At 33.6% G+C, this 15,114-nt stretch overlaps 1 protein-coding gene across 1 annotated transcript in view; it reads left to right on the forward strand.

The window, feature by feature from the left end:
• DPY19L2 (dpy-19 like 2) overlaps nucleotides 1-15,114 on the forward strand; it is an 86,439-nt gene that overhangs the window by 8,036 nt on the left and 63,289 nt on the right. The window contains exons 4-6 of the mRNA XM_057549977.1: nucleotides 1,053-1,190; nucleotides 8,106-8,226; nucleotides 10,880-10,973. Of these exons, the coding sequence (XP_057405960.1) occupies nucleotides 1,053-1,190; nucleotides 8,106-8,226; nucleotides 10,880-10,973 (353 nt within the window). The remainder of the gene's footprint in view (nucleotides 1-1,052; nucleotides 1,191-8,105; nucleotides 8,227-10,879; nucleotides 10,974-15,114) is intronic.

Genomic DNA, 15,114 nt, shown 5'->3' on the forward strand with positions numbered 1-15,114 from the left:
TTCTCTTGTTGTGGAGCACGGGCTCTAGGCACCCAGGCTTAAGTAGTTGTGGCTCATGGGCTCTAGAGCGCAGGCTCAGTAGTTGTGGCGCACGGGCTTAGTTGCTCTGTGGCATGTAGGATCTTCCCGGACCAGGGTTCGAACCCGTGTCCCCTGCATTGGCAGGCAGATTCTTAACCACTGTGCCACCAGGGAAGCCCCCTAGATCTTTAATTTTAATAGTCACTATTGTTGCTTAGTCTATCAAAAATAAAGTACCTATAGTTGTATGAAGCAGGAATGAGTGTAGGGTTGAAAATTGCTTTTAATGTTTTTGAGGGAGCATGTATTACCAACTATGTGGCCCTTTATTTTTTAGGAAGGAAAGCAGGAAATTGATGAAGTAATGTGAAACAACATGCTTTTGTTAATCTTTGGAATTTAACTAAACAGCACTTTTAGTAACCTAATAAAATCATTATTCCACATGCTGGAAAAGTAATCCTTTTTTCAGGACATAGCATTTGTGTCATGAACAATAGTCAGTTCACATTTAGTTAGCTTTCACTTTGTGCAGAGATGGAACTAGGAAGTAAGATGAAAGCACAAAGTTCCATCTAATGCTCTTGTGGTCACTTATTTCTTAAGAGTTGGAGAAAAAGAAGTAATTTTCTCTATGCAAAGTTCTACATGTACAAGGACGTGAAGTCATCTCTGTGCCAGAATCATCAGATCTCAACCTCCAGGCATCTCATAATGTGGGGGTAAAATCAGGCTTGGTAAAATTAAAAATATATTGTTTACATATTTTAAGGTGTGGTTGGAAAAGCTCCTTAAAATGTTTAACCATCCCTTTAACTCTTTTTCAAACCTACAGAAAATATGAAAGAATAGTATAGTGATAACCTGAAAATGTATGCCTTTTTTGCGTCCAAGAATGCACTAGCGAGGAGAAATTAGGTAGTCTTATTATCTATCCTTTTCTTTTTTTCAGAGTAAATTGTTCTAAAAAGAGTTATAAGAATAAATATTTTCAAATTTTACTTACATTGACAATTTGTACTTTTTTAAAGGGACTTTATTATTCCTACTTCAAAACCATTATTGAAGCACCTTCATTTTTGGAAGGACTGTGGATGATTATGAATGACAGGCTCACTGAATATCCCCTTGTAATTAATACAGTGAAACGCTTCCATCTTTATCCAGAGGTAAGCAATATTTGGGGACAAATATTTGTAGAGGGATTCTTCTTTATCAGATAAAAATAGTAAGCACAATGATATTATAGGAAGGAGGGGATTTTAGAGTTTAGTGATTGTATGTGTCCTTACAGTTGAGCAGTGTATCAAAAGTTCCTCTCCTAAATTTAAAAACCCCAGAAATTATGCTCACATGAACTTAAAGAATAGAACCTTAGTATGGAATTAATGACCAGCGTAATAGGCCAAATGGGAAGGAGCCAAGAAGGATTCTTGATGGAGATGGTCTGTTGGCTTTATTTTTTTTTTAAACCTCAATCTATTATTTTCTAATTCTAGCATAAATATATCCTGTTAAATTCCTCTTCTTTTCCACAAGCAAGTCTCGGTGAAAAGCAGTACATGGCTACTGCAATATTTACAAAGACCATATGTTACAAAATATCAGCAGAGAAAATGTTATGGGAAGATATTATTGAAGCATTCTTTAATCAGTGTTCATCAAATTACCTCCTTGTTTTTATAAAATGCAATAAATGAATGATTTGATGAAAAGTAATGTCAGGGCAAAAGCAAAATAGATACAAATATAAGTACAATAGCTTCTTTTTAAAAAATTTTTATTGGAGTATAGTTGCTTTATAATGTTGTATTAGTTACTACTGTACAGCAAAGTGAATCAGCTATATGTATACATGTATCCCTTCTTTTTCGGATTTCCTTCCCATTTAGGTCACCACATAGCACTGAGTAGAGTTCCCTGTGCTATACAGTAGGTTCTCATTAGTTATCTATTTTATACATAGTATCAATAGTATATATGTCAGTCCCAATCTCCCAATTCATCCCACCCACCCTTTCCCCCCTTGGTCTCCATACATTTGTTCTCTACATCTGTGTCTCTTTTTCTGCTTTGTAAATAAGATTGTCTATACCAATATTTTCAGATTCCACATATACGTGTTAATATACAATATTCGTTTTTCTCTCTCTGACTTGCTTCACTCTGTATGGCAGTCTCTAGGTCCATCCATGTCTCTACAAATGACCCAATTTCGTTCCTTTTTATGGCTGAGTAATATTCCATTGTACATATGTACAACATCTTCTTTATCCATTCATCTGTCGATGGACACCTAGGTTGCTTCCATGTCCTGGCTATTGTAAATAGTGCTGCAGTGAACATCGTGGTGCATGACTCTTTTTGAATTACAGTTTTCTCAGGGTATATGCCCAGTAGTGGGATTGCTGGGTCATATGGTAGTTCTATTTTTAGTTCTTTAAGGAACCTCCATACTGTTCTCCATAGTGGCTGTATCAATTTACATTCCCACCAACTGTGCGAGAGGGTTCCCTTTTCTCCACACCTTCTCCAGCATTTATGGTTTGTAGATTTTTTCATGATGGCCATTCTGACCAGTGCGAGGTGATATCTCATTGTAGTTTTGATTTGCATTTTCTAATTAGTGATGTTGAGCATTTTTTCATATGTTTGTTGGCCATCTGTATGTCTTCTTTGGAGAAATGTCTATTTAGGCCTCCAGCCCATTTTTTTGATCGGGTTGTTTGTTTTTTAATATTGAGCTGCATGAGCTGTTTGTGTATTTTGGAGATCAATCCTTTGTCAGTTGCATCTGTTGGCTTTAGAGACCGTGTGGATGGGCATACTGATCATTTGAAGGGACAGTGACAGTGACGAGTAGAATAGTGACCTTGGGGATACATTAATAAGGCAAGATTTATTTAGTTATATAGCTAGAAATCTATGAATACTTCCCAATACTAAAAGAAGTATGAACTTTATGATAGTCTTCAAATTCTAGAAATCGGAAAAAGGAAGAAAAAATATAGTAGATTCAATTTGTGAACTCTGAAGGTAAATGCTGACTTGACAGCATGGTAAGAACTACTTTTGAGTTATCTCAGAATCCAGCAGATTAGTTAAAAAGTCTTTTTACTTCTTTCTTCATATTTTATAGCTTTTAAAAATTATTATTATTTTGATTTTAAAATGTTTAAAATTGCAGAAGCTAGAGAATAATGTGCAAATATGTGTGGTCAACCACCTACAATAAATAAATGCTATTCTTTTATCGTTTTTGCTTCTGATATTTTAAAATAAATAAAGCATTATAAATACAGTTAAAGTCATCTTTGTTCTGCTTCCCAGTTAAGTTTGTTCCTTTCCCATTCTCGCAAGCATCATTATTGTGAATTTGATGTGTATATCCATCCAGTTCTTTTTTCAAGGATTGTTTTATGTGTTTTTGTAATTTCACATAAGTGTTCTCATACTGAACATATCACTCTACAACTTTTTCCTCAATATTTTATTTTGGAATTTTTGAAAATGTATGTACATGTTTATTTTTCTCTAATTTTAACCATTTTATGAATTCCAAAATTAATTGTATATTTCCCTATTATGGATATTAAATTATTTCCAGTTTTTAAATTACAGATGTAAACCATATAATCCAGCAATTGTACTCCAGGACATTTATCCCAGAAAAATTAAAATTTATGTTCACACAAAAACCTATACACGTTTATTGTAGCTTTATACATTGTAGCACAAAACTGCAAACAACACAGATGTCCTTTGACATGTGAATGGTTAAAGAAACTGTGGTACATTCATACCAGGAATACAATTCAGCAATAAAAAAGGAATAAACCATAAGAAACTGCCAAACTATTTTCCAGAGTGGTTACGCAATTTTACATTTCTACCAGGAATGTATAAGTGATTCACTTTCTCCACAGGGTCTCCAGCATTTGGTGTTGTCACTACTTTTTATTTTAACCATTCTGATTTATCAGAATGTAGTGATTTATCATCATGGTTTTAATGTGCATTTCCCTAATGACTAATGTTGTTGAACACCCCTTTTTTTTTGTTTATTAGCTATCTGTATACCCTCTTCAGTGAAATGTGTCTTCATGTCTTTTGCTAATTTTCTAATTGGGTTTTTTTTTTTTATGTTGAATCTTAGGATGTTCTTTATATATTCTAGGTACTACTTCTTTGCCAGGTATGTGATTTGCAAATATTTTCTCCCAGTCTATACCTTGTTTTTTCATCCTCTTAAGTAGAGTCTTTTGCATAAGAAAATTTTAAAATTTTAATGGAGTCCAGTTTAGCAATTTTTCTTCTTGTGGATTGTGCTTTTGGTGTCAAGTCTAAGAATTCTTTGCCTAGCCCTAGATGCTAAATATTTTGGTTTTTTCTAAAAGCAATTAGAATTCTATCTGTGATCCATTTCATTTTGAATTAATTTCTTTATGTGATGTGAGACGTGAGACTTGGGTAAAGGTTATGTTGTTGTTGTTTTTTACCTATAGATGTCCAATAGTTTCCACACCACTTGTTGAAAGGGCTATCTTTTCTTCATTGAATTGCTTTTGCACCTATGTGACAATAAATTAGGCATATTTCTATGGGTTTATTTCTGTGTTCCCTGCTCTCTTCCATTGATTTATGTGTCTGTCCCTCTGTCAGTACCATATAGTCTTGATTAATGTACCTATACAGTAAGTCTTGGATTAGGTAAACTGATTTCTGTCACTTCATTCTTTTTCAAAATTGGTTTAGCTAGTTCATGTGCCTTTTAATGTGTATTTAACAAGAATGTTTTCTATATCTAATTCTATTGATACTTTGATAAGAATTACATTAAACATGTAAATAAATTTGAGGAGAATTGACCTCTTCGCTATTGAGTCCTCTAATTCATGAACATGGTATGTCGCTTGTTTATTTAGGTATTCTTTGGTTTCTTTCAAAAGCATTGTGTAGTTTTCAGCATACAAGTCTTGTATGTGTTTTGATAAATATACACCTAAATATTTCATGTTTTTTTAAATGATGATAAAGGAGATTGTATTTTTAATATTGATGCCCACATGTTCATTGCTACATGGAAATACAGTTGATTTTTTTGGTATGTTTATCTTTTACCCTGCAATCTTGCTGAATTCACTTATTAGTTCTAGGAGTATTTTTTTTTTAATGCATATGTTGGGATTTTCTACATAGTCATTTAATATGCAAATAGAGTATTATTTTTTTCTTTTAATCTGTATGTCTATTATTTCTCTTATTTACCTTATTGCAGTGGCTAGAACTTTCAGTACTATGTTTATTAAGACTGGTGAATGTGGACATCCAGGCCTCATTCTTGGTCTTAGGGAGAAAGCATTCAGTCTCTAACCATTAAGTATAAAGTTAGCTGTAAGTTTTTTTGCACATGACCTTTATAAGATTGAGGTAGTTCCTCTCTTATTCCTAGTTTTTTCTGTAAGTTCTTATCAGAATGGGTATTGAATTTTTTCTAATGCTTTTTCTGCACCAATTGATATGATCATGGAATTTATCTTCTTTGTTCCATTAATATGATGGAGTACATTCATTTTTTCATAACTGAAATAGTCTTGCATCCTGGAATAAACCCCATCTGATCATGTCATATAATTATTTTTATATATTGCTGAAATCTGTTTGCTAATATTTTGTTAGGGCTTGTTACGTCTGTCTTTATAAGGGATATTAGTATGTGGTTTAATTTTTTGGTACTTTCTTCGTTGGTTTCAGTATCAAGTATCAAAGTATCTTTAACTCCAAACCTGAGAAAATAAGGCAAAGGGGAAGTTCAGGGAACCTATTACCATGTCATTCCTTGGGCCCTGACATTCCTATCTAGTTTGCCTTCTTTCCTCTACCTTTCAGGGTCTTCTTGTGTTTGATTTATATTATTCGCAGGAGTTCTAGTTGTACTTGTAGGAATAGGAAATTTACATTATTTAAATATTGACCTTTTTTTCATTTTCATTTAGTTTAAGTGATTTTCTAATTTCCCATGTGATTTCTCCTTTGATCCATTGGATACTTAAATATTGTTACTTAATTACAAAGTACTTATGGGTTTCCCAAATTTCTTTCTTTTTTTTTTTAAATTTCTATAAGTACTTTTCAATGTAATTTGTAGTAGTAACAATTGTATGGTATAGACCTACCTAAGATCTAAGATGAAAGAAGTAGTTTTCTGCAGCAGCTTTCTCTATATCCCAACTTACTTTTCAAAGGCAGTCTGACCTTATTTCCTCTAATGATTATCTGTCTAATTCTAGTGTAAATGGAAAAATCAAAAAGAAAAAAAAACCTATTTGTTGAATCTTCAACTTTAGTTAACGTTGACTTACTCTGTGTATATAAGATAAGGACTTAGCTTATTAGACTAGGCCCGTTTTTTCCAGTGTTTGATAAGTATTATTTTTAGTTTTGGGTTATTTTTGGAACTTTATGTCATTACATCTCTGTTTCTTGTTCCACTAGTTTCCAACAGTATGGTCTCTAAAACATTAGCTAATTTTTTTCTTTTTACTTATTAAAAATATTTATTGAATAATTTGCACAGTTTTCAGCTTCTTTGATGCTTTGAACAAGTAATCATGGTAATGTAGTTCATTTGTTTTTAAAACTTGAAAGCATGTAAATGACAGGCAACAAGGACTCGTCCAGTCTTATTTGCATATTGCATAGATACAATATGCAGATTTACATTTGCTTGCGACCTTATATAGTACTTAAGTGTTGAAGTAAATGTCCATACTTTGTGTTCACAAGATTAATTTCTCTTCTAAAGATGAGATTAATTTCTCATCTAAAAGTGTAAGTTTGAAACAATGTATTTTGAAAAGACAAAAGCATTTAATGCTTACTATATGCCAGTACTTATATATATAAGCTCTAATCTCCCATCACTCTTGTAAGATGGTTATTATTGATATTAACCTCATTTTACAGATGAGGTGGCTGAGGTTCAGAGGCTGAAGGATTACTTCACACCATAGAAACCATACCTTGCAGAGTCAGAATCATTTGTTCTATTTTGACTTCAAAGTCATGCTTTTCTACTATATTAAATGACATCTCAGAAAGGAGTATAATTCTAGAATTTGCACATACATTTAATGTGGAAATTTTTTGTACATGTATGAAAAATACACAAGAATAGAAGTTATAAATTTAAGCAGAATGTCAGTCTTATAAAATTAAGTGATAAAATAGTAAATAATATTATATATGAAAAGATGTTTATGACATTGCTTAGTGATGTATATTACATTAACATCTTATAATACATAATATTACATAATGAATAACTCTAGCTACGTTTTTTTTATGCCTAGGGAGAGACTGGAAGGATGATCACCAAAATAGTAAAAGTAGTTCTAGGTTATTTTTAGTTTCCCTTTGAACTCCTCTTTACTTTTTTTAACTTCTTTCCCCAATGATTTTGCATTATTTTTCCCAAATCTATAAAATTATTTATTAAAAAATCTCCCAGGCATGAGCATTTTGTCTGTAATTTTTTTGTTGCTATTTTCCCTTGTCTTTAAACTTTTTAAAGTAGATTTCAGGTTGGGAAGTACTGGTTAATTAAATCTGCTTGGTCAGAGTTTTAATGGGCACAGGAGCTATTGTTCCATGTGCAGTTGGTTTTATAGACTATGAGTTGGTTTTTAGACTATGAAGAAAATAAGTTCAAGGACCTAAGGGCAATGTTATGAAATACTTATGTAAATCTTTGTATTTTGCTATTAATTATCATAATTATGTACTTCATGCTTGATTTTACAGCTACTATTAATTATGTTAGAGTTGATTACAAGAGTATATTACAGAGATGTCGATCACAACATAAATTTTGCAGATGTGCATTACTCAGTAATACATAACTTTAGTTGTTAGTGTGTGTGTATAAAATTTTAAATGACTGTTTCCCACATGAAATGATTTAAATAAATTCATCAAAGTTTATAATGTTAAAGGCAACCATCATAAAATGGTATTTTGGAAAAATTATGATTAAGAAGATATTGAATTTTTCTTTATTATCTTTTTGATTTTATCTTTTGTAGGTGATTATAGCCTTCTGGTATCGCATATTTGTGGGAATAATGAATTTATTTGGACTGGAAACAAAGACCTGCTGGAATGTGACCAGAGTAGAACCGCTAAATGAAGTTCAAAGCTGTGAAGGCATGTTTCTTCCTAAAATACTGTTGTATTGTCATTAATGTTTATATAAACATTTTATAATGTTATGACTCACTTTAAGAATTAATATAAACTACTGTGATTTTTTTTCTTTAAAAACAGTCTAGAACTGATTCACCTAAAAGTGTATTTACCCTTTAATTTTCTGAGAAGGCAATGTACTTGCTAATAAGAGTATTAATTTGGAATTTAATTTGAGTATTAATATACTCCAGTGTAAGGCCATATTGATTATAAGTCATTCCTCCATTTCAGAAGGTACAAAAAAAGCTTTGGGGTGGCTTGAATATATAAATTTGGAGGATGTAGATTAAATAGTCACAGTTCTACCTGTAATAGTTAACATAAATAGTTAATGTAAAAATGTAGTTATGCATAAATATTTAAAAATCAGATATATAATAGATTACTTTAGAAATTCTGCTGTTTTTGTGCTCTCACAGTCCATGAATAGTTCTAATCAAACTCTTCATATACATCTTCTACGTCAGTATCTTTGTCAAAGAGCTGCTTTTCGAATCATCTAAAAGTTTTCCAGGATCTGTAATTGTCACTTCCATTTAAGATGTTTGCAATTTAGCACTGTTACAATCTTAGCATGATGCTGTTCCTTGAAACTCTTATTTGAAATCACATGTATCTACTTGCATAACACAGTTGTTTTTTCTTTATTTCTTCATATTCTCTAGAACATTATGTTTTATAAATATATTTTCGTTGACTTGTGTACAGTAACATTCAGTTCTCAGAATATATCCTAAATTTGTATTTCCATGTTTCCCTTACATTTTTACTGATTCCCTCAGATGGTCTTTATAACCATGGTCTAAAACAGCATTGGTAGAAGATATTTGAGGGCAATTAGACTTTTTTTTTTTTTTTTTTGTACAAACTAAAGGAATTGAGAGACTGCCTCAACCAGCTTAGAAGGTATAAACTTTTCTGAGGGATGGGAAAAAATCACTTTATATATGTACATATATGGTATTTATTAAGTTGCCACTAAGTGATAGGTTAGTGTTGGCACTTAGGACCCCAAGATAAACTGGGTAAACATGGGGCCTTACCCTCATAGAGTTTGCAACATAAGAGGGATGTTAGCGGTTACAACTGTGGTGGATGTTACAAATAGGAAAATAAGATTGCTGGGGTTAGAAGAAGTGTTTCAAGAATAAGAACCAGCATTTTCCAAAGTCCTGAGGCAAGGGAGAACTGAAAGAAAGCTAGACTTCCTAGAGCAGAGAGATAGAGAAGAAAACATGGTGTGAAATGATGCTTAGAATGTAAGCAAGGGTCCGACAATGAAGGACCATTTACTAGTTAAGGATTTTATTTGTATTCATTGAAGAATTTTGACAGATTTTTATTTTCAAAACACAATTTCGGCAGTTACATGGAAAAGACACTAGTAAAGGACAAAAGTGAATTCAGTGAGGCCAGGTAGGAAACTGTTTTGCTTTCAGCAAGTGACTGCAGGAAAGGTAACTGGAAAATGAATGGATTTGAGAGATAGCTGGAAGGAGAAACGACAAGATTTGGTAATTGTTTGATAGGGAAGGGGAAGGAGAATGAATTTATGTAACACTGTTGGGTTTCTGGCTTAATTGAGTCCCTCCAAAGTGGTAAGAAACATTTTTTAAAAGTAGCAGGTTTGAATTGCTATTAATTCGAGGTACCTGAGAGACCCCAAAGTGTAGATGTCAAGTGGCTACCTGCATATACATATCTACAGGAATAAGAAGAAAGTTCTCATCTGAAGGTAGACTTGGAGTCATCTGTATATAGATGATAATTGGAACCATGGAAGTGGAAGAATTTCCTTAAGGAGAATATGCAGACTGAGAAAAGAAGAAGGTATATGACAGAGCCTAAGGTGGTCCAACATTGAAGGGGGGTGTGTAAAAGGATGAGAAGTTACTAGGACAGACTGAAAAGGAATGATCAGAGAAGAAGAAATCAGAAAGGCCAGCCTTTAGATCCTGGCTCCACCAGTTATAGCTAAATAACTTTTGGCAAGTTACTTAAGTTTTCTGTGTTGTTTTCTCAACCATTAAAAAACGTATTTTCATACCAAGTAATTTCAAAGATTTGTTCTGAGTATTATGTGAGATGATGATTGCAAAGTACCTAGTAGATTATGTGTGTGCGTTAATATATTATATATATATGTATTGTCTTATACCCAGGATATATTAAGGTCCTGGCTATACATGATAATGGATCAGTTTATCCCATACAGACTAAAGCTGCTTCTTGAAGTCAGGGGCCGTATTTTGCTCATCCTAGAGCCTAGCAAAAGATAAAATTAATGCAATGGATTTTCGCTTGTAATTTATCAAATGGCTCTACAGACAGTTCTAGATACGGAACAATAGCAGCATCACCTAAATAAAATGAAGCACCAACTAATCATTACACTATAACAACACTTCAATAGGGAAATGTATAAATGTAACTAATAATGCCTCATGGATGGGGAAAGTACTAATGTAACTATTAAATAGAGCAGCAGTCTGAGCAGCAAAGCTTTCAGCAAATTCATGAGCTCTTGATTACAAAGCACTGAGATAATTATGCCCAATTGCTGTATAGTAATTTATTCATTAAATACCGAATAATCTGTGTCTTTTTAAAGGATTGGGAGACCCTGCTTGCTTTTATGTTGGTGTGATTTTTATTTTAAATGGAATAATGATGGGATTGTTCTTCATATATGGTGCATACTTGAGGTAAGACTACTGTATTAAAAGATCTTTCAGTGGAATAATAAGGACTTTCTGACGTTTGTTGATTAAATTAAAAGGATAAATAACAAGATTAATGGACTAATAGTAGGAAACTTTTAGATTTTATTTTTTCAGAAGCTGAGCCAAATATGCAGCCAAAAAGTAGAGCTGTTGCTAAAACAGTATCTTAAAGGCCCCTCTTTTATCCTTATGGGGATATTTTTTAAGCTAATTAAGATTCCTTAACAAAGATTTTAATGAAAGTACCTCTAGATCATGTGTAAAATTATTATAACATTAGAGGGGATCATTGGTTGGCATTAGTAGCAAAGTATTAATATTTCTAATTTTCATCTCTGTTCATGTGAAATTAAGAAAGCAATAAAAGAAATTGTATATCACTTGTAGCAGACACTTACATTTGATAGCCTATCTTTCTTTTTTTTTTTTTTTTCAAACATTTTTATTGAAGTATAATTGCCTTACAATAGTGTGTTAGCATCTGCTTTATAACAAAGTGAATCTGTTATACATATACAATATGTTCCCATTTCTCTTCCCTCTTGCATCTCCCTCCCTCCCACCCTCCCCATCCCACCCCTCTAGGTGGTCACAAAGCACCGAGCTGATCTCCCTGTGCTATGCGGCTGCTTCCCACTAGCTATCTATTTTACATTTGGTAGTGTATATATGTCCATGACACTCTCTTACCCTGTCACATCTCACCCCACCCCCTCCCCATATCCTCAAGTCCATTCTCTAGTAGGTCTGTGTCTTTATTCCCGTCTTGCCACTAGGTTCTTCCTGGCCTTTTTTTTTTTTTTTTTTTCCCTTAGATTCCATATATATGTGTTAGCATACTGTATTTGTTTTTCTCTTTCTGACTTACTTCACTCTGTATGACAGACTCTAACTCCATCCACCTCATTACAAATACCTCCATTTCATTTCTTTTTATGGCTGAGTAATATTCCATTGTATATATGTGCCACATCTTCTTTATCCATTCATCTGTCGATGGACATTTAGGTTGCTTCCATGTCCTGGCTATTGTAAATAGAGCTGCAATGAACATTTTGGTACATGACTCTTTTTGACCTATGGTTTTCTCAGGGTATATGCCCAGTAGTGGGATTGCTGGGTCGTATGGTAGTTCTATTTGTAGTTTTTTAAGGAACCTCCATACTGTTCTCCATAGTGGCTGTATCAATTTACATTCCCACCAACAGTGCAAGAGTGTTCCCTTTCCTCCACACCCTCTCCAGCATTTATTGTTTCTAGATTTTTTGATGATGGCCATTCTGACCGGTGTGAGATGATATCTCATTGTAGTTTTGATTTGCATTTCTCTAATGATTAATGATGTTGAGCATTCTTTCATGTGTCTGTAGGCCATCTGTATATCTTCTTTGGAGAAATGTCTATTTAGATCTTCTGCCCATTTTTGGATTGGGTTGTTCGTTTTTTTGTTATTGAGCTGCATGAGCTGCTTGTAAATCTTGGAGATTAATCCTTTGTCAGTTGCTTCATTTGCAAATATTTTCTCCCATTCTGAGGGCTGCCTATCTTTCTTGATAACAGCACCACAATTTTGTTTGGGGTAGCAGGGTGCCCAATTTCAGGTGATAGGTTGAAGTTAACTATGACAATCATGTATTCTGCTTCCCACTCTCCATTGCATGTTGGGAGAGCCATATGAGCTAGCTTTTCTGGTGAAAAAGAAGGTGAAATCAGACTTGGTTACTCCAGGAAAGCATTTGCCCTTCTAACAAAAGGTTAGATTCAGCTGCCCCTTTTCTGTTATCTTCCTGCTTTTACCTGGATGTGATACCTGGAGCTATTGCAGTCATTTTGTGATCATGAGGGAAAGGCCATAACATAGCACATATGTCTGCCTTAACATCCTTCTGCTGCTGAACCAATGCCAACAGACACTTATCTTTTATTTTCTTGTTGAATGATACAATAAGCATCCATATTATTTAAGACACTTTTGTCAGATTTTGTTTCTGACAACAGAATACATTTTTAACTGAATCATCAGATTTCTTTACAGTGTTATTCTTGAACTGCACAACATTAAAAGTGAAAAATCTAGATTTAATCTTTCAACAATTACTGTTTTCATAAGGTTTATGTTTCTATAGAGATTAATATATATATACCCCTTGTTTTTGGAAGTTTTCAGCATAAAAATCGTAGCACAGAGTCAGTGAAAAATTGTGATCTTGATAAAATTTGTTGACCTTGATAAGCTGATTTTAAAATTATTCAGAAGTGCACAGGGCCTAAAATAGTTGAGACAATCCTGAAGAAAATGTGAGAACTTACTTCATTAATTATTTCTGTATTATAAAGCTAATGTAAATAAGACAATGTGATATTGGCATAGAGATAGACAAATAGATCACTGGAATAAAGTAGAACCCAGAAGCAGAAATGTACATTGATATACACTTGGTATATGACAAAGTGGATATTACAGATCAGTGGGTAAGGATAGGCTTCTCAATAAATGGTGCTGAAATAATGGGGAGATCATATGGAACACAGCAGAGTCAGAACTTATGAAAAACAAATCCTAGTTGGATTAAAAACTCAAATGTGATAGACAAAATTATAAAATGTTTAAAATGTTATATAGAAGATTATCATCAGTAACTTGGGGGTAAGAAAGGATTTCTTAAACAAGGTACAAAAGTCCAGCCGTGAAGAAAAAAACTGATAAATTTGATGAAAAGAATTTAAGTTCCTCAAGATATAATAGAATGAAAAGATAAGCCACAAGCTGGGAAAAGATACTGCAAAGCATGTATGCAATGTGGTATCCAGACTTGCATTCATTAATTTGACAAATATTTTTTGAATGCCTACTGTGACTGGGAGCTAGGTGCTAGGTGCTAGGAAAACAAAACAAAACAAAACAAACAATCCCTGTCCTCATGGAATTTATATTCTAGGGGATAGACAAAGACTAAGAAGATAGACCACCCAATTGAAAATTGGACAAAATACTTATGAATAGACATTTCCCAGAAGAATTCCAGATTGCCAATAAACATATGTAAAATTGACCACCATCATTAATTATGGGGAAAATACTAATTTAAACCACAATGAGATACCATTTCACACCTACTAGATTGACAAAGGCAACTTTTAACCCTGGTGGGTGGATATATAAGTTAGTACAGCTGTTTTGGAAAAACAGTGTGCATTATCTAGTAATAGTAGATACCTTATAACTCAGCAATTCCAATTTAAAGTAAATATGCCTAAGAAGCTCTTTTATGTACACCAGAAAATATATACAAGAACATAGCAGCATTGTTTGTAGTAGCTCCAAACTAGAAACAACTTAAATGTCCTTCAGCAGAGAAGTGTACACATTGTAGGTTTATTAATACAGTGAAATACTGTACAACAATGATAATGAACTAAAGCTGCAAACATCAACATGGAAAAATCTTACAAATATAATGTTGAATGGATCAAGGCATGCACAAAATTAAAAAATACTGCATACTTATATTTGTATAAAGTTTAAACACAGATTAAATGATAGTATGATATGTATATAGAAGCAGTTATATTGGTAATCACGAAACTCAGGATAGTGGCTGTCTTAAGGGGTGGCAAGTGAGGTCTCAGGGTGTGATCAGTTTTCTGTTTCAATGATATATGGTAGATACAAGAATATCCACTTTATAAGTGTTCTATAAGCTATCTAGAAATTTTTATGCACTTTTCTATATGTGTGCCAGATAGGAAAAATACATAAGCTCATCAGTATTTTGAGGGAAAGGATTACTTTTCGATTATGTTAACAGGCTTTAAAATGTTCTAGTTTAAAAAATAGTTTGGGGGCTTCCCTGGTGGCGCAGTGGTTGAGAATCTGCCTGCCAATGCAGGGCACACGGGTTCGAGCCCTGGTCTGGGAAGATCCCACATGCCGCGGAGCACCTGGGCCCATGAGCCACGATTGCTGAGCATGTGCGTCTGGAGCCTGTGCCCCACAACAAGAGAGGCCGCGACGGTGAGAGGCCTGCGCACCGCGATGAAGAGTGGCCCCCGCTTGCCACAACTACAGAAAGCCCTCGCACAGAAACGAAGACCCAACACAGCCAAAAATAAATAAATAAAT

Source organism: Balaenoptera acutorostrata, chromosome 7 (genome assembly GCF_949987535.1).
Source record: "Balaenoptera acutorostrata chromosome 7, mBalAcu1.1, whole genome shotgun sequence".
NCBI classification, from domain to species: domain Eukaryota; kingdom Metazoa; phylum Chordata; class Mammalia; order Artiodactyla; family Balaenopteridae; genus Balaenoptera; species Balaenoptera acutorostrata.